The sequence below is a fragment of the Sorex araneus genome, chromosome 3, assembly GCF_027595985.1.
Source record: "Sorex araneus isolate mSorAra2 chromosome 3, mSorAra2.pri, whole genome shotgun sequence".
NCBI lineage: Eukaryota > Metazoa > Chordata > Mammalia > Eulipotyphla > Soricidae > Sorex > Sorex araneus.
The window spans coordinates 99,898,052-99,916,899 of record NC_073304.1 but is presented as its reverse complement, the minus strand read 5'-3'; the positions used below and the strand labels follow the sequence as shown (position 1 = coordinate 99,916,899).

The window sequence follows — 18,848 nt, the reverse complement described above, 5'->3', positions numbered from 1 at the left end:
AAACCATAACCAAAGAAGTACAACCCAACTGAGGCCTGGGACCAAGTATGTGAGCACTGCCACCTGGTGTGTGAGCCTGGAGAGCACCACAAAATATAAGCACCACAATCAGGCCTGTGTGCAACCCTGTCACTACAACAGCAACTGCAAACGTGAACAAAGCAATAGCCACATCTTCTAAACTAATCACATTATTGTAGCACTGTCAGTCCATTGCTTATTGATTTGCTCGAGTGGGCACCAGCAACATCTCCATTGTGAGACTTGTTACTGTTTTTGGCATATCGAATATACCACGGGTAGCTTGCCAGGCTCTGCCGTGTGGGCAAGATACTCTCGGTAGCTTGCTGGGCTCTCTTAGAGGGGTGGAGGGATTGAACCTGGGTTGGCCGCGTGCAAGGCGAATGCCCTGCCCGCTGTGCTATCGCTCTAGCCCAAACTAATCACAATAAAGGATAAATTAAAAAAACTGAAAGAAAACATTATGCTAAGTAAAAGGGTGTCAAAGTGAAGAGTCACACAGTATGTGATTGAATTTACGTGAAATATCCACAAGGAGCAAATCCATAGAGATTAGAAGCTGGTGGGTAAAATGTTCCAGAGCTAGATCAAGGTGATGGCTATACAACACAGGTATCCAAAGTTTCACTTTAGGGGCCGGAGCAATAGTTCAGTGGGGAGGGTGTTTATCTGGCACCTGGCCAACCAGGGTTCAATCCCTGGCATCCCATATGGTCCCCCTGAGCCCTGCCAAGAGTAATTCCTGAGTTTAGAGCCAGGAGTAACCCCTGAGAATTGACGGATGTGACCCAAAAAAAGCAAACAAATAAACTAAAAAACAAAGTACCTTAAAATGACCAAAATTGAGCTGGAGAGAGGGCACAGAGGTTAAGTCACTGGCCTTGCACACAGCTGACCCTGGTTCAATCCCTGGCACCCCGTATGGAGAGTAATTCTCAAGTGCACAGCCAGAAGTGATTCCCTGAGCATTGCCAGGTATGATCCCCTGCTACTTTCCCCCCAAAAATCCCCCCTAAAAATCAAAATACAAATAAATAAATGCGTGAAATAGTGAATTTTATGCTCAGCAAGACATGTCATCTGCACACCTTCTTGGAGCTCCTGTTTGAACAAACGGTGCTTTCGTCCCCACCAGTACCCCGGAGCACGTCTTCATTCAGCTGACTGTATCAGATTACACATGAATTGTCTTTCTGTTGTCCCTCTGCCAGTCTGAGCATTTTCAGAAAAGCTGTGCCCTATTAGATTTGTTTCTTTGTCACCTAACTTAACATTGGTCACCAAGGAAGCCCAACAAATACGGGATAAATGAATGAACAAATGAGTTGAACTCAGAGCAACACAGAACCCACAGTCTCTCAATTTATCCTTAGAATTATGCCCCAGGGCAAAGAGTTTCCATTAGAAGTGCAATAGGCTACCAAACCCCTTTGGTGGGAGGGAACAGAGCAAGCAGCCTTGCTTCTCCCCGAGGGAAAGGGGGGCCTCAAATGTTGACCTCCACGCTTCAGCCAGTCTGAACTTAGCTTCATTGCAGGTGCAGTCCCCAGGGCTGTAGGCTCAATTATTCAGAATATTCTCAACTCAGCTCAAAAGAAAGAAAAAAAAAGAAAGAAAGAGAAAAAAAACCAGCTTCTGCTGAGTCACCCTCGAGCAAAAGTGATTACTTTAGAATGCTTTCATCTGTCCTCCGAGGTGTAAATTGCAAATATTGGTTCATTACCTAACTCCACAGAGATGGATTAAAGGACTTCTCCAGGGGGAGGCAACAAATGATGCACTAAGTGAGAGATTCCGTGGCTGAGTCTTCAGGAGGTTCTTTCGGTCTCTGCTGCTGTATTTGTCTGGTATCGAGGCTTCAGGGCCACACATTTCCCAAATACACAGGCTATCAGTTCAAAGGTTTTGAACTCTGAAGATGTCTTCCTTAACTTTCCTCACTTCTTTGTGATCTGCTTGGCGATATTTCTTATTCTTCTCTGGGTTTTGGGCCATGCCCAGTGGTACTCAGGGGCTACTCTGTGCTTAGGGCTGCTTCCAGCAGTGCTCACAGATCATTTGCTGTAGAAATGGGAAATATAAAGCCTCTGGCTGCTGCTGCTATCTTCTAGTCCCAAATCTAGTCCTTTTCTTCCAGGAGTGGTTCTTAGTCTTTCTGGAGGTTTGCTTGAAATCCTCATTTCTGAATTTAATCCAGCCTGTGTAAGTGTGACTCCAAATTTACCAGTTGGCATTAGTTTTTGTTTTACTAACTTATTATTCGATGTGTTTATAGTAAAGGGGGAAGTCAGTATTTACCTCTTCATGTTGTGCAAATAATCTGCTGCCTGTGGACAGGCTGGGATTGTCTATGCCCAATCACAGTGAAATCCTTTCAATTACCAAGAATGGAGCAGTTCATTTTTGCACATGAAACTCATAGAGTAGAAACTTGAAAACGATTGCTTCCTAGCAGAGAGAGCCAAGTGCCATGGAAACCTTCCTTTCTTATGCAGCACCCTGGCTCATATATTTTTCCTTTCTGGTTTTGTTTCGAGGTCACACCCGTGGTGCCCGAGGTCTATACTCAGCCTAGTGGTCAGAGGCCTTTCCTGCCAATAGTTTGGGGATCACCGGATCAAACTCAGATTGCCAGCGTGCAAGCATACGCTCCAGTCTATTAAGCTTTCTCTCTGGCTCAGCACCCCAGGTCTGATATCATGAAGACTCTTGTTGATGGACTAATGTAAATACAGTTTTCCTGGGAAACCCTGCAGTTCTCCGCCACTCCCTGTGGACCCCAGCACCATTGCTGAGGAGCACAGCAGGAAGAGGAAGAGTGTGTATTTCTGCTGTCTGGGACTCCTAAGGGAGGCTGCACTCATCATTTCCTTCACTGACTCAGTATTCCAGGGAGAGGAGAGAGATGAAAGGAAACTGTTCTTAGTTTCCTTTGATGTCATTTGGTGGGATCTTGAGGTCGCATCTGAAAGTGCTCAGGGGCTACTCTTGGATCTGTGCTTAGAGGTCACTCCTAGAAGTACTCAAGAGGACCATATATGGTGCTGAGCACCAAACCAGAGTCAGCCGAACGCCAAGGGAAGTCTGGCAGCTTCCTTTCAGCAATGATGCCAGAACCTTTCTTCCTGCAAAATGGAATTTCAAAGCAAAGAACTGGGGATTAGAGATGCTCAGTGAAATAAATGACTTTCTCTACCTTTAAGAGGTAGGGAGCTTTTGAAGGGAGAGGCGTGGGGCTATACCAGGTGGTACCCAGGGCTTACTCCTGGCTCTGTGCTCAAGGATCAGTCCTGTCAGTGCTTGGGGACCATGTGAAGTGCGAGAGTTCAGACCTGGGTGGGTCTCTACCCACTGTATATCTCTCCAGCTCAGGTTTTTTAAAAAACTTTTTTAATCTCAGTACCTTAATAAAAATAATTTAAAATAAATAGATAAAATTATCTTTGAGAATCTCAAGTATGGGGGTACTTGAGTGCTTGTCTTGCACACAGCTGACCCCAGTTCAATCCTTGGCACTGCATATGGTGCCCCTAGAACAACTGAGATCACTCCTGAGCACAGAGCCAGGAGCAGCCCCTGAGCACTGTCTGGTGTGGCTCCCAATACTCACCCTAAAAAAGGACCCAAAACCTGTATCAGTGCCCTATGAGGGGACTGGGATAGTTCAGCGTCACCTGTCCTTCTTTACTTCTGACCACAGATTCTGTTGTTCCACTGCTGGTGGTCAGCAAGGCCCTTAGATGAGAGGGAGTGACTTCTTCCAGTTGTCCAAACTCCCTGCATGTAATTCATATCATAGCTACATACATAGAGACAGGGGCTTGTGTGCCTTGTTTGTTACTCTCTTAGTCTGCATACCCCCAGAAGAAAAATTTGGATAAAAAAGTTCAAGAATAGGGCCAGAGAGATAGTACAGGGGTAGGGCACTTACCTGCATGTATGTTGACCAGGGTTTGATCAGCCCATACTACTTATGTGTGGAGCATGGTAACAGGCACTGGAGCAGATAAGACCCAACCTTGCAAAGCTGTCCTGTAGCAAGGCTCTGCGGAAAGAAGTATCTTGGCAAAATTGGCAAGAACAGGGTGTCAGCACCAGGTGTCGGGCCTTGAGCATCACTCGACCTCCTAGTCACATGAGCCCACGACACAGAAACTGTCACATGCTTATCGAGTCATCCTAACCACAGCATCTACCCTTGATTGGGATTGGCCCAGGGCAAAGCAGAGCAGCAAAGGTAACAGGCCGGTAATGCTAAACTTTATGTGATCGGACTTTGCTGTAAGCCAAACACTCTATAAAGTACGTGTGTATTTGGCTATAGGGTGAACAGTCATTGGCTGCTCCCGGAGGGTGATTTCTCTACGCGCCCATTGTCCTTTGCCCCAGGCTTGTCCAGGCCTGGTGTGCAATGTGTCCTGGCACATTGGGGAAAAACTCTTCCCCAATACCACATGAAGGTGAGGGGTAGAATAAAATGTGGACTAGAAGTGACATAATGACATTGGTGGAGGGTCTTGGACACTTTGGTGGTAGTGAGGGGTGTTAACTGTACACATCAAAACCATACACTTTAATGGTAATGATCTAGTTCACAATAATTTTTAAAGGCATAAAGTATCTGGAAAAAACTGTCACTGTCGCCCTGTTGCTCATCGATTTGCTCTAGCGGGCACCAGTAACGTCTCCATTGTGAGATTTGTTACTGTTTTTGGCACATTGAATACGACATGGGTAGCTTGCCAGGCTCCGCTGTGTGAGCAAGGTACTCTTGGTAGCTTGCCAGGCTCTCAAGAGGGACAGAGGAATCGAACCCAGGTTGGCCGCGTGCAAGGCAAACGCCCTAGCCGCTGCGCTATCGCTCCAGCCCTGGAAAAAACATTGAACATTATTCTGAAAGGTGTTCAACTACACCCACTGGCATGCAGGGACTCATCTCTGCTCTGTGCTTACACGGTTACTCCTGGTGGTGCTCGGGGGACCATGTATGGCAGGGATTGAACTCAGGCTTCCTACATGCAGAGCGTGGACTCGAACATGTGACTTTCTTTCCCTAGTTCTAAATACCGATGCTTCTTGAAAAACATTGGTAAGAAAATGAAAAATCAAGTCTCATAGGATGGGGAATGAATGTATTTGAATAAAAAACATGTTTGTATCCAGAATATATAAAGAACTCCAGCAGATCAACAACACCAAAAAATTGTGCATTTATAAAATAATACAGATGTACACTACATCATTTGAAATGGGGTTCAACACTCTTCCTCATCAGGAAAATGTCAATAAACCACAGTGAGACTCTACTACATATACATCTGAGTTGCTAAAATCAAAAGAACTTGCCAAAACAAACATTAGCAAAGATACCTGGAACTCACACATTTTGCTGGTTGGAGTATAAAATGGAAAAACTACCATGGCAAACTCTTGGGCATATTTTTCTATAGAGTTCAAACACACAGCTCTACAGCCCCATAATCTTGCTTTTACAGGTACATCGAAAATGAATAACAGCACAGATCTACAAAAAATATGTTTAAAGTTTATAATAGTTTTTAAAAAGTAGAAAATCAAGTTTGTATTAACATGTGAGATACAGTGATCTCTTATGCAACACGGACAAAGTTAAAAGACAAAATTACACCAAGAGCTCATCCTGCATCCTTTCCTATATATGAGGTTCTGGAACAAGAGAGCTAAGCTATATATAAATTCTAAGCCAGTGGTTGTTCTTTCAATTTGGATATTGACTTGAAGTAGGTATTCACATGAGAACTTTTAGAAATGTTTCCTGTCTTGTTTTGGGTGGCTTTCCTCTGAGTGTATAGAGGCATCAAAACTCTCCTAATTGAATTTGTAAGATCTGTGCTTTTGAATTATATAATAAATATTATTTGTGGGAGGCCACACTCAGTGGAGCTCAGGGCTTCCTCCTGACTCTATTCTCAGGAATCACTTCTCGAGAGGTTGGGGGGACCATGTGCATTGCTGGGGATTGAACCTTGGTTGGCTGCATGCAAGGTAAAAGCCCTACCTGCTCTCAGGGCCCTATTCCTAATAATATAATACTGTACCTTTAGAAGTACTTAGGTTTATCTTATGTTTTGGGAAGCCTCCCAAATGATGCTCAGGGGTGCCTGGGGACAGCTGAGCTGGGTGGTTCAAGATGTAGAGCTGTTTGGGCCCTGTCATGGTGGGAACCAATAGGTGTCCCTCCCCCCCTTCAATTAACACTCAAAGGTCTCTGGGGCTCCAGTTGATGGTGCTCAAGGGGCCATGTACGTCTGGGCTTTGGGACTTTGGTCTAGCATATATAAAACACCATCCTTAACAACTAAGCTCTCTGCCCCACCTCTCAGATTTCTCTTCAGAAGAGAAGCACAACGGTCACCAAGGAAATAGGAAGCAATTTGCTCAGCCTCTCTTCCCACCAAACTGTAAACTTCAGGGGGATACAAGCTAAGTTTGTTTCGTTCTTCACTGTATCCTTAGAACCTGAAATAATATCTGGGACCTCCCTCCAAAATGGCTCAGCCACATCGGTTAACATCCTAAGTTTTGAAACAGGCTCTGTGCGTTGAGCTGTGGATTTATCACATCTCCCTTTGCAGAGATGATCGGTTCTTGGCAGACGCTGGTGGCCCCAGAAGCTCGGGCACAGGTGCATTGTCTAGGAAGGGAGCTTGCAGGTGGGAGCCCAGCAGGGCCCTGGGTGTCCTTGGGCACTGACAGGGTCCCAACTGTGAGCACCATCTGCTCCTGTGAAGGTGTCTGACAGCATCTGCAGCCCCAGACCGAAGAGGTGAGCGCCCCTGAGACCGATGTCAGCTTCCCATCACCATCCCCCCTGCTATGGGGAGTCCACAGAAAGTCCTTTTAACCCTGGAACTAGAAAGCAACAAACATGTGGGCCACATTTGTCATTCACCAAGAATTTCCCCATGTGATTTTATGTTATTCTCCCAGTGACCCTGTAGGTGGGTATTTATTAGTCCTATTTTACAGAGAGGTTAAGTGACTCCTCCAAGATTATACAACTGTGAAGTACCAGAATTGGGATTCAAACCAAATTTGTAACCATTGACTGTTTTATTAAATGCATTACTGTCATGTCATTCAAAGACCTTTGAAAGCATTTTTCTGAAATCTGATCCTTTCAGCAAGCTCTGCTGGGCTAATGGGAAGAGAAGTAACAACTATCCTTTGCCTTGAATGCAATTTATTCTGTGTGCTGGAAAGAAGAGCCCCCCTCAGCCCCCATGGTGACAGCATCACTTCTCTGCAAATTTTCCACTCCACCCTCCTTACCTCACCACCCAGCATTACGCACTCTCCTTAGCGGCTGTTCGAGAGGTAAAGCCCCTCTAAGTTAAGAAGCAAGTTTGCATTCTTTATAATGATATCACTGTCTTCCTCTCTGTGACTCTGCGCCCCAGTATCTATCCCCCCCACCCTCAATAACCGGAATAACACGTTCCTCTATCTTTCCTTGGGAAACTTCTCACTCTTCAAGTTAGAATTGAAATGTCACTGGTGTTCCTGTTGGCAGATGTCATTTCATCTGAACCCTCAGCTTCTGGCTTGTACTTTTAACTGACATTAACTGTCAACCACCAAGGGTATACTTGTACCTCTGCTTTTTCTGTTTGTTTGATTTAGACCCTTATTGGAGAAGGTCAGATTCATGTTTTAACCCTTCTAGTATCTAATATAGCTTTACATTGCTGACACACAACACATACATGTCTTTATTTCTTTTTTTTTTTTTTGTGCTTTTTGGGTCATACCCGGCGATGCACAGGGGTTACTCCTGGCTCTGCACTCAGGAATCATCCCTGGCGATGCTCAGGGGACCATATGGGATGCTGGGAATCGAACCCGGGTTGGCCGCATGCAAGGCAAACGCCCTACCCGCTGTGCTATTCCTCCAGCCCCATGTCTTTATTTCTTTCTCTGTTTCTCTGTCTCTCTCCCCGCCTCCCGGCCGTGTGTGTGTATGTGTGTGTGTGTGTTATGGCAGGGATCAAACCTGGGGTTCTCATGTGCAAAGTGTGTTTTGTCAGTCCTCACCCAGTTGAACTCTCTCTCAGTCCTTCAAATTGTGCTTTGATGAGTGAATATATTACCTCTCCTATCATTGTCTATGCATTTAATTCCCTTTGATATGCATATTCTTCAAGAACCCAGTTTGAATCATAACTTTCGCTTTACATGTTTGCTTAACTCCATCCTCTGTGTACTTTGCTTTTCACTGGTCAGACTGTATGAATACCTAAATTCTTTGTAAGTGGGGCAAGCACACGGAGAGCTATGGAGTCCATAAGAACTATACAGGTTCTGCTATTCACTGGCTGCATAACCTTGTGCAAATCGTTTCCCCTCCCTGGATCTTATTTTGCCTCTACCTATGTAATGAGTGGGTATAATAATCCCAGTTTTTTTTCCTCCTTTTTTTTTCGATGTGGGGGAAAGGTGGATTAGAGTCACACCCCAGTGTACACAGAGCTTGGTTCTGGCTCTGTGCTTGAGGAAGCACTCCTGGCAGGGCTCAGGGAACCAGACGTGGTGCTGGGGATCAAACCCAGGTTGATCACAGGCAAGGCAAGGACTTTACCTTCTGTACACTCTTCCTGGTCCCATGTTTGTTGGGTTTTATTTGTTGTTTATTTTTAAAAAAAGTATCACAAGGTTGTTGGAGGACAAATGAAGTAACAGCTGTAGAAGTGCTTGGTTGACTATAAATCACCCGATCTGTCGTTTCACTGCACCTGCTGTTTTGATTGAGGTGCACCTTTTATCGCCGGCAGCCCCCACCCCACCTCCAGCCCTCCCATTTGTTCTCTGGGGTGGAATCTGGGAGTCTGGGAGGAGTACGGTATGCAAAGGATTAGGAAAGAGCCCCAATTCCCGAATGGTGGGTGGACCTGGGGCTGGGTTGTGGTGGGCACAAGGTGGGCAGGGACACTGCCACCCAGACCGTTGCTGCGAGGGAGGAAGTACTTGGTCCTGGGCCACCAGGGAGTCACGTGGTCCCTGTGTGTGGTCCCTTTGCACGTGTCGGCCAGTTATGTGGGAGGTGTCAGGGACAATGGCTTGGGCTGCCTGGAGGAAGAGGAGGGTTCTCACGTTGACAGGAAGACGCCAAAGGGGCACACCGATTTCAAGGTGGCAGTTACCAACTCTCCCCACAAAAGGCCCAAGGCACCCAGCCATCCAGGAGGTGCGGGCGCCTGGGCGGGCAACGCGCCCATTGGCTTCCGCCTGAGGGAAGGCGGGCCGCGGGTCCGGCTCGCGTCCTGATTGGCCAGCCCTGGAGGCTGCGCGCGCAGCCGTGGGCCGGCCATGGCGGAGGCGGGAAAGGAGCAGGTGTGCCTTGGCCTCTCGGGAGACGCGGCCACGCAGTGGCCCCTGCAGCGGTATGGCCGCTTCCTGCTCCCGAGTGCCAGCGAGCAGCCCGGGCTGGACTCCGAAGCCGGGGCAGCCTCTGCCCCAACGTGGAAGGTGAGCCTGGGCCCGCGAGGCGCCCACACAGCAGAAGCGCGCGCAGGCCCGGCCGGGGTGGGGGGTGTGCAGGAGGGGGGGGGGGCCTGAATCCAGCCCGTAGTGTTTGTCGGAATAGCTGCAGACGGACGCAGACCCTTTCTGTGTCTCGTACAGAAATGAGCACTGGCCAAAAGTAGAGGGAGAGTATGGGGGAAATTGTCTGCCATAGAGGCAGGGGAGGGTGGAATGGGGGGATACAGGGGACTTTGGTGGTGGAGAATGTGCACTGGTGGAGGGATGGGTGTTCCATCCTTGTATGACTGAAACTCAATCATGAAAGTTGTGTAACTGTATCTCACAGGAATTCAATTAAAAAGAAAAGAAAAGAAGAGAAATGAGATTGAGTGATAACCAAGTTATCATGCTCCCAAAGTAAAGCACGCACATAGAAAGGCTAATCTTGGCCGTGCCACTGAATTTGGGTGGCGATTAAGTATCTTAATTTTTGTTGTTGCTGTTCTTTGGGCTGCATCCCACAGTGCTTAGGGCTTATTCCTGGCTTTGTGCTCAGGAATCTCTCCTGGCTGGGCTTGGGACCATATATTGTGCCAGGGATTCAACCTGGTAGAGTGCAAGTCAAGTGCCTTACCTGCTGTACTATCACGCCATATCTCTCCAGCTCCTTTACTTAATATTTTATTTTTATTTATTTATATATTTATTTGCTGGGGGAATAAATTTGCTAACTGTGCTGAGGGCTTATTTCTGGCTCTGCACTCAGGGATCACTCCTGGCATGGCTTAAGGGACCATGTGGGTTGCTGGGAATTGAACCTGGGTTGGCCACATGCAAGGCAATTACTCTGCCTGCTGTACTTTCTCTCTGGCCTCTTAAAGCAGATAACACTCCTGCCTACTTAAATGATTATTATGAGCACTGAATATGTTCATTTATATAATCCTAAGTGCCTAGCATACAGTTATGTAAGGGTTTGCTATTATTATCACCACCGTTATCATCATCATTATTATTGTGTCCTGGCGGCTTCCTTTTAACACCAGGGGTTGCCATTTTATTTGGTTCCTTTTGATCTGGGTTGACTGCTAGATGTGGCCTCTGGGGGTTGGGATTATGCATGTGGATGTATATGTTGGTGTGGTTTGGACAGCAGTGGGTGGGAACAGAGTAAAAGAGAATAAATATTCCAGTTAGAAGATGCCTGGGAAAAACTCAGCAGGAATCTTGTAAAGAGAGAAAGTGGAAGGCTGGGACTGAAAGAATCTGGGGAATGAAAGTCTGTGGTTAAGATTGGAGAGGTAGGCAGGTGCCTTGTGAGTGTTATCTTAAAACCAATAGCAAGCTACAGAAGGATTTTGGTAGGAGCATTTTCATCTTTGAAAACTCACTCCTGCTGCAATGTGGAGATGGAACTAGGGGTGACAGGAGGGGACCCAAAGGACCACTTTGAACAATATTGCAGTGTGGTAAATAAACGATAATGCCAGACAGGAGGAGGTGGGCCAGGTGTGGAGGGGTGGGTGGCAGGGATGCAATACATACAAGGGAAACAGCCTGTGTTGGAGACTGAAATGACAAGACTTAGAGACTGAATTGATGAGCGTTTGGAACTTTTGGGTTTCCAGCAGGAGCAACAGGGTAGAAATTTGGAGACGCTGAAGGTGGACAGTGGGGGAATGACCCACAACTTCAGTTTTGAATAGACTGATCTCTGGTGTTTAATACAGACTCAAAATGGAGATGTTTAATAGGTAATTGGGTTTGTGGGTTTACTCAGAGGGAAATCTCAACAATTGGTGTGAATTTTTTTTATCAGAAGAAAGTGTGTCGTTAGCATGAAGATGAAACTTGGGATTTTGGAACCCAGTCCCAAGGGATAGGCAATCAGGAAAAAGTGGGTCCATCAAAGCTACAGAAGCTATATCAAGGAGAGGATAATTTGTTAAATGATGCTGCAATTTATATAAAATGTAAATTTTGGTGTGTATTAGATTTTAGCAACAACACAAAGGTGGAGCAGAGCAGGTACAAACCAATAGCAGGGGCTGTAGAGGGACTGATAGGTGAGGAAGTGGAGCCCACATGAATAGACAGCTCTGCTAGGACTTGACTGTGAATGTGAGTATAATGAATTGTACACCAAATTCTACAGTACCAAAGGGAAGGACTCTACTTGAAACCTGAAATCAGTATATCTAGGACTATTGTAAAAGTCATTAAATACTTAGCATACTATTGTGTAACACTGTGATCTGAAAAACTATCTAGGCTGCAAATAAAAGTGGGTTAATAAAGAGTTAAATTGAAGAATTACAGACCGATTGAAAAATTGCATTTAGAGCCAGAGAAACAGTACAGAGATTAAGGCATTTGTCTTTACATGGCCGACCCTGGCTCTGTCTCTGGCACTACATGTTTTCCTGGGCACCATCAGGATTGATCCCTGAGTCCAGAGCCAGGGGAAGAACTTGAGCACAATTACACCCACCTCGTCCCCTCCCAAGAAAATATGGTCACGTAGGGGCTCAGCATGATAGTACAGGGACCAAGGCTCTTGCCTTGCATGCAGCCAACCCTGGCTTGAATCCCTGCAATGGTCTCCCAAGCACTCCCAGGAACCTCTGCTTGGTAGGGAACCAGGAATAGCCCTGAGCATGACTAGGTGTGTCCTCATCCAAAATAAATATAAAAATTATTTAGAAACATGAGAACCTCCTGCCCCTGTGCCATGCAGTCTTCACCCTGACCCCCTCAGAGGAGTCAGGTTGAGTTTCCCTCCCCACCCCACGCAGAGCCCTGGCAGCCGAAAACTTCCAGAACCCAGCCACAGCCATGCTCAAAGCCACTCTTCACACACTCGGACGAGCCTTACCCATGAAGGAACCAGCAGAGGAACCCAGGTGTGCAGGACCCGTGGCTGAGATCTCCAAGCCTGCTCGGATCAGGACTGGGCTCCTCCACCCAGATCCCCATTTTTTCTGTAGCTTGGCAGTCACACCCACAAACTGCCCCTGGCGCCATGTAATCTCATCAATAGCCATGATCCAGAGGCTATTAAGAAAAAAATCGCTTTCTCTCCTGGAAGAGAGCGATGCAGTTTTTCCTGGAGTGTGCAGCTGCATCATGGCCATGCGACCTCTTTATTTTATTTATTTATTTATTTATTCCTGCATGGCAGATCCATGCAAGCTACCCATGACATATTTGATATGCCAAAAACAGTAACAACAATGTGTTCTTCGTGTTCCTGGAGTGAGCAGACACCATTGGGCTACACTAGCACATGACAGGGACAAATGAAGACATTACTGGTGCCCGCTCAAGCAAATTGATGAACAGTGGGGTCACAGTGATACAGTGATTAAAAAACAGAAGGTGCAGGGGGCAGAGCAATAGTGCAGAGTGTAGAGATTGCACACAGCTGACCCAGGTTTGATCCCTAGCACCCCAGATGACTCCCAAACCCCACCAGGAGTGGTCTGTGAGTCAGGAGTCAGCCCTGAGCACACTGGGTGTGGCCCAAAAAACAAAAAAAAACTCTAAAAGGTGTTGAGGACAGGGGGCTGGAGCGATAGCACAATGGGTAGGGCATTTGCCTTGCACGCGGCTGACCCGAGTTCAAATCCCAGCATCCCATATGGTCCCCTGAGTACCGCCAGGAGTAATTCCTGAGTGCAGAGCCAGGAGTAACCCCTGTGCATCACCAGGTGTGACCCAAAAAGCAAAAAAAAAAAAAAGGTGTTGAGGACATATTTAATTTTTGAGATTGTTCATCAGGCTCCTTTTTAATACTTTTCAAACCCACTCCTGAAGACATCTCTGTTGTATCATTGTATCACAAGCAGTTGGGAAGCTCTTGGATTCTCATCCTTCATCCCAGAGCCACGGAATTTTGACCTTTCTAAGGACCGATTATCATTACAGTGCTTTTGGTTCCTTCTCTTTGCAAGGTACTTCATAATTGCTTATAAGGAACAGTACTTTCCAACAGTTTTTAAAATGTTTGGCATAAAGCCACAGCTACAGTGACAAGGGATGAGGTTGGCTTTTGCAGTGCTTTTGAAAATTGAACATTTGTACCTTCCTTTGAATCCATGCCCAACCATCCTACCTGCTGTGATCAGTTTAAGCCTAGGTCTGTCATTTTTGGGGGGGCAGGGGGGAAACGAAAGAGAAAATAAGATTTGTTCTATTTTATGTGTGCACTGTGACAATTGTGCAATAGTGATAATGAAAGATGAACCCTCTAAAGGACTGCTCTCAGCCCATGTGGATTTTCTTATTTTAAAAATATGTGGTGCCTGCAGTAAAAAATATATATATATGCTAGGTAAAGTATAAAAATATGTTATTGTGGAGGATGGAGTCATTCCATTCCTCGAGGGATTTTTCAAGTTCAGCCCTGGTTGACACTATTCTGAGATTTTCATGTTTTCTGAAATATGGTTCAATTGATCTGGTACTGTTTCGTGTCGTTAATTCCGGAGAAGACTATCATCATAGTGACCACATGCTAAGGCAAGACTGTCAGCTGAAGAGAAAAATAAATATCTCTTACAACAGCACTTTGAGTCATAACCATAAAGTCAAGGGCCAGAGAGACAGTATAAATGTAAGACAACAAGCCTTGCACATGGGCGATGCTGGCTTGATCCCCAGATCATGTGGCCCTCCAAATGTTCTGAGTGCCCCCCACCCCGGAAGCCACTGAGTACTGCCAGTGTGATCATTTCTCCCTGCAGGACCTACACAGAACCACATTATCAGGCCCTCACCTTGAAATCCTGGGCTGAGAATCCCAGGAGGGGCCCCTGGGCCTCCTGAGCACTGCTTGGGAGTCCCCCCACACACCCTCCCCTAATTTATTAAAAGAAGAAATATTCATATGAAATGTATACATTAATTTTCTAGTATATGTGAATATAGATTTTATTTGATAGTTTAAATAAATCTTATTAAAAGTCACTATTATTATTACTGTCATAAAAAACTTATTAAAAGTTGCTTGCCTGGGGCTGGAGCAATAGCAGATAGGGTGTTTGCCTTGCACTCGATCGACCCGGGTTCGATTCCCAGCATCCCATATGGTCCCCTGAGCACTGCCAGGAGTAATTTCTGAGTGGATGAGCCAGGAGTAACCCCTGTGCATCACTAGGTGTGACTCAAAAAAAAAAGTTGTTTGCCTTACATGTAGTCAACCCTCATTCAGTCCCCAGCACCATAAAGGGTCCCCTGAGCATTGCCAGGTGTAACCCAAGAAGCAAAATGAAAGTCACTATGCAATAAACATTAACCATAGTTTGGGAGCAAATAAACTTTTTGTAACCCCATAAAATAAAAATGAAGAAAAGTTAATATTTGAGACCTATGAGGACTTGGACTTCATTATGCACAGAAATCACCTTGACTTATTTTTTACATTTTTATTTGGGGCTTGTGGCCACACTGGGAATTGTACAGGGGAACCGTGTGATGTTGGGGATTGAATCAAGACCTCTGCATGCAGAGCTGCACTCAGTTCTCTGAATGATCCCTCTGGCTCCTGGACTTATTTCTTTTTGTTTTGTTTCTGTTTTTGTTTTTTGGGTCACGCTCGGCGATGCACAGGGGTTACTCCTGGCTCTGCACTCAGGAATTACCCTTGGCGGTGCTCAGGGGACCATATGGGATGCTGGGATTTGAACCTGGGTTGGCCGTGTGCAAGGCAAACGCCCTACCCGCTGTGCTATCACTCTAGTCCCTGGTCTTATTTCTTAATGCAAATTCCAACTCGGTTAGAAATGGGGGATGAAATTCTGTACAGGCTTTCATCTGCTGCTGTTGATTCTAGGACCACACTCTGAGGGGCCTGGAAAGAAATGGCAGTAATAAAGACCTAGTTTAGAAGACCTGGAATGAAATGGGCAGTAATAGAGTAAAATTAATAAAATTAATTTATGGAGTTCTGAGGTAAGGCAATCAGACTCATAATGAATATGCAAATATTTTATTAATAGGGTTAATATTTAAACCATCTGTCATTTAAGTGGCATGAGTAAATGAAATACGAACTTGAACTTGATTTTAATTCCTTACATCTGTTAGCCCTGCCTTTCTACAAAGATTATCATAATAACAGATTGGTCCATTTTATGTATTTTATGTATGCATATAATTTTGTCTACTAATTTGAGAGTAATTTTGAAAGGTGATGTTAATTGTAGGTTGCTTTTAAATTAAAGTTTTACCACATTTATCAGATTCCAAGAATTTCTCAGACATGCCCTAATTGGTTGAGCCTGACAGCTTATTTTTTTTCCTTTCAAAGAGTTAAAAAAAAAAAATCCCTTAATTTTTATAGGAGGAACTTAAAATAATTGCCCTAGTTAGAAATTAGGAAATAGGATATCAAGTTTGTACTTGGATTTTTAAATGGAGATTTAACATAAGGTGTTCTTTGAGTACTCTCCACAGTGTCTTTGTATCTTAATGCCTAAATTTCACCTGGGTATGATAGGTACTCTTATTTATTTATTTATTTATTTATTTATTTATTTTTGTGGAGGGAGCCTGGAGGTTTAGTCAATCACCAGTGGACAATGAGTTAATCAACCATGCCTGTGCAATTAAGCCTTCATTAAAACTCAAAATGATGAGGCTCATGAAATTTTCTGACTTGGTGAACTCATGACAATTTGGGGAGAATGGTACAACCTAGAGACAACATGGGATCCTGGTACTCTTTTTCCTATATCTTGTCCTATGCATCCCTTCCTACTGGTTATTTGATAGGTCCTCTTAAATATTTGCATGTGTGTTAACTTTTCTGAGGTTAATAAAAAGATAATGTGATGATTATGAAGTCATAGTTACTAATTATTACATGTTAACACTGCTGTATATCTTTTAGCAGGTCCATGGAGTGACTAATGCTCAGAGATGTTCAGTGACTTGTCTGTGAATGCAGACATGTGGAGAAGACCCTAGTTTTCCTGTCTTTACAGCTTGTGCTTTGGGAGCTGAGGAGGTAGTACAGTGGGTAAGGTACTTGCCTTTCATGCAGCTGCTCAGGGTTCAATCCCCAGCTCCCCACATGGCCCCTCAGCCCAAACTAGGAGTGATCCCTGAGCACAGAGTAAATCCTGAGCACCACTGGGTAAGGCCCAAACATTTGAAAAAAGGGGGGTGGAGAGGAATGATGAGGAACCTGCTCATCTACATAACTGATGATATTGACACACAAGGTGAAAATTATAAAAATGACAGCAGTTTTGTTTTCTTCACAGTAAAATTTTAGGTTTAATAAAATCCCTAGAAATTTAAAAAAACTAGTAGTTCTTCTTCGCATACTGGTAATATTCTTTAATTAGATGCCCACTCGAGCAAATAGATGAACAACAGGACAACAGTGCTACAGTGCTACAGATGCCAATGTTATAACTTCTATTCTGCCAGAAATAATATTTTTAAAAATTCCAGGGGCTGGATTGATAGTACAATGGGTAGGCTGTTTGCTTTGCATGAGGCCGACCTGGGTTCAATCCCTGGCATCCCATATGGTCCCCCAAGCACTGCCAAGATATAATTCCTGAGTGCAGAGCCAGGAGCAAGCCCAGAGCATCACTGGGTGTGACCCACTGTAGCACTGTAGCACTGTTGTCCCATTTTTCATCAGTTTGCTCAAGCGGGCACCAATTATGTCTCCATTGTGAAACTTGTTGTTACTGTTTTTTGACCCAAAAAGCAAAAAAAAAAAATCCAATAAACTTTTCCTTTTTCATGTCAGGCCTGCATGCAGATCTTGTGCTCCAGCCCTCAGCCATTTCCTCAGCCTTGCAATATGTGTTTTTGAGAAAAATTTGCTTTTAATCTTTGCCAGGTGGGCTCAGAGTAGGATTTGATCTAGAGCTAATTTTTCCTGCTTCTGAAGGAGAATTCTTCAGTATACTCTGGTGCCCTGTATATCAGGAGGGTTTTCACTCTGCTGAAAAAACACTGTTTCCGGTGATCTCTCAGGATTTGTAGGTTCTTGATCCTCTCAGGCCATTCTGTATCTAGGATTTGGTAGGTTGCTCAGACACACTGTGCTGATTGCTGCTCAGGTGAGGGTTTAAAAGAGGCGCCGCTGGGCCCCCAGGTTCTCTGAGCACTCTCCTCGTGGGTGTTTGGTCCCTCAACATGTGAACACTAGGAACATCCCCCCAGCTTTTCCTGGCTTCTTCCTCACTCTTCACCCTGGTGACTTTCTCCAAGAAGTTCAAGTAATGTGTGGCAATGGTAGGGCTCCCCTTTTTGATCAGGATCCGTGGTCCTTCATAACCTGATACGTGGTGTTTTGAAAACCGTTGTTTGCTTTAATTTGTACAGTTGAGCTTCTTTATGCAGGAGGGTGAATTTGGTCCCTGTCACTTTAGGTTGATGGGAAGTGGAAATCTATAATGGCTTGTTTGATTCTGTTCTGCTTGTTGTTTTTCCTTTTAAACCCATGCATTCAAAATACTTCAGAATTATTGGGTACTTGGTTTCAGCTAGGCTCTGGAGGGTTTTTTTTTTAAAATCAGTCTTACAATATGGGGGCACTTGAGACCAATATGATGAGACTAGGAGGTGTCCATAAAAGTATTGCTGACATACTGTTTTTAACAAGTTCTCTTGGGGGCTTGTGAAAAATGCAGAGTCACAGTTCCGGTGCTGGGACTGATGAGTCAGGATCACTGGGGGTGAGTCTCCAGGTGAGTTTCTATGCTTTGGTCCTCATGCTCCGACTCTGAAGGATGGGAGGGAAGAGAAATAGCTGACAAGGTCATATGAACAAGGCCCCTTTACAGTTTATAACGTATGTTCACAAACCTCTTCTGCTTAATTTTCACAGCTCGTCAGATATGATTACAGACAAGAAGTTGAGGCCTACTTAGGTTAAGGAGTTTGCCAAGTGAAAGGAGAGATTCTGAAACTCAGGTTTTCCTCGAGCCTCTGCTACTTCCTACATTGGTGTCTTCTCTGATGAAGATGTTATTCTTTTATGTAATTTGCATTTCGAGAGGCATCGTTAGGCTATATTTTGTATTAGGATTGATTGGCTTTGAGTGACAGTAAATGCAAAGCAACAGAGACTTAAATAACCCGGAAGTTCACTATTTTTTACATAAAAGTGCAGGGCTGGTATGACATCCTAGTGCCAGGAGCTGTGTCTCCTTTTGTTTCCTTGCTCTGCCACACATGGTCCTGATCTTACAGTTCATGACATAATTGATAGGAAGGGATTAAGAAGCGGACAAAGAATACCATGTACCTGCTGTCTCTTAAGGAAATGGGTTGTAAGTTCAGTATGTGACACTTCCTCC

At 44.9% G+C, this 18,848-nt stretch overlaps 1 protein-coding gene across 2 annotated transcripts in view; it reads left to right on the top strand.

Annotated features, from left to right (window-relative positions):
- Positions 1–9,273: 9,273 nt before the first annotated feature.
- The window catches only part of REC114 (REC114 meiotic recombination protein), an 84,113-nt gene continuing 74,538 nt past the window's right edge, over positions 9,274–18,848 (top strand). The window contains exon 1 of one of the 2 annotated variants that reach the window (XM_004611833.2): positions 9,274–9,525. In XM_004611833.2, coding sequence (XP_004611890.1) covers positions 9,367–9,525 — 159 coding nt within the window. In that variant the 5' untranslated portion in view covers positions 9,274–9,366. Of the gene's footprint in view, positions 9,526–16,424; positions 16,544–18,848 lie in introns of those variants that run through there. The other variant, XM_055132772.1, reaches the window with a different exon arrangement.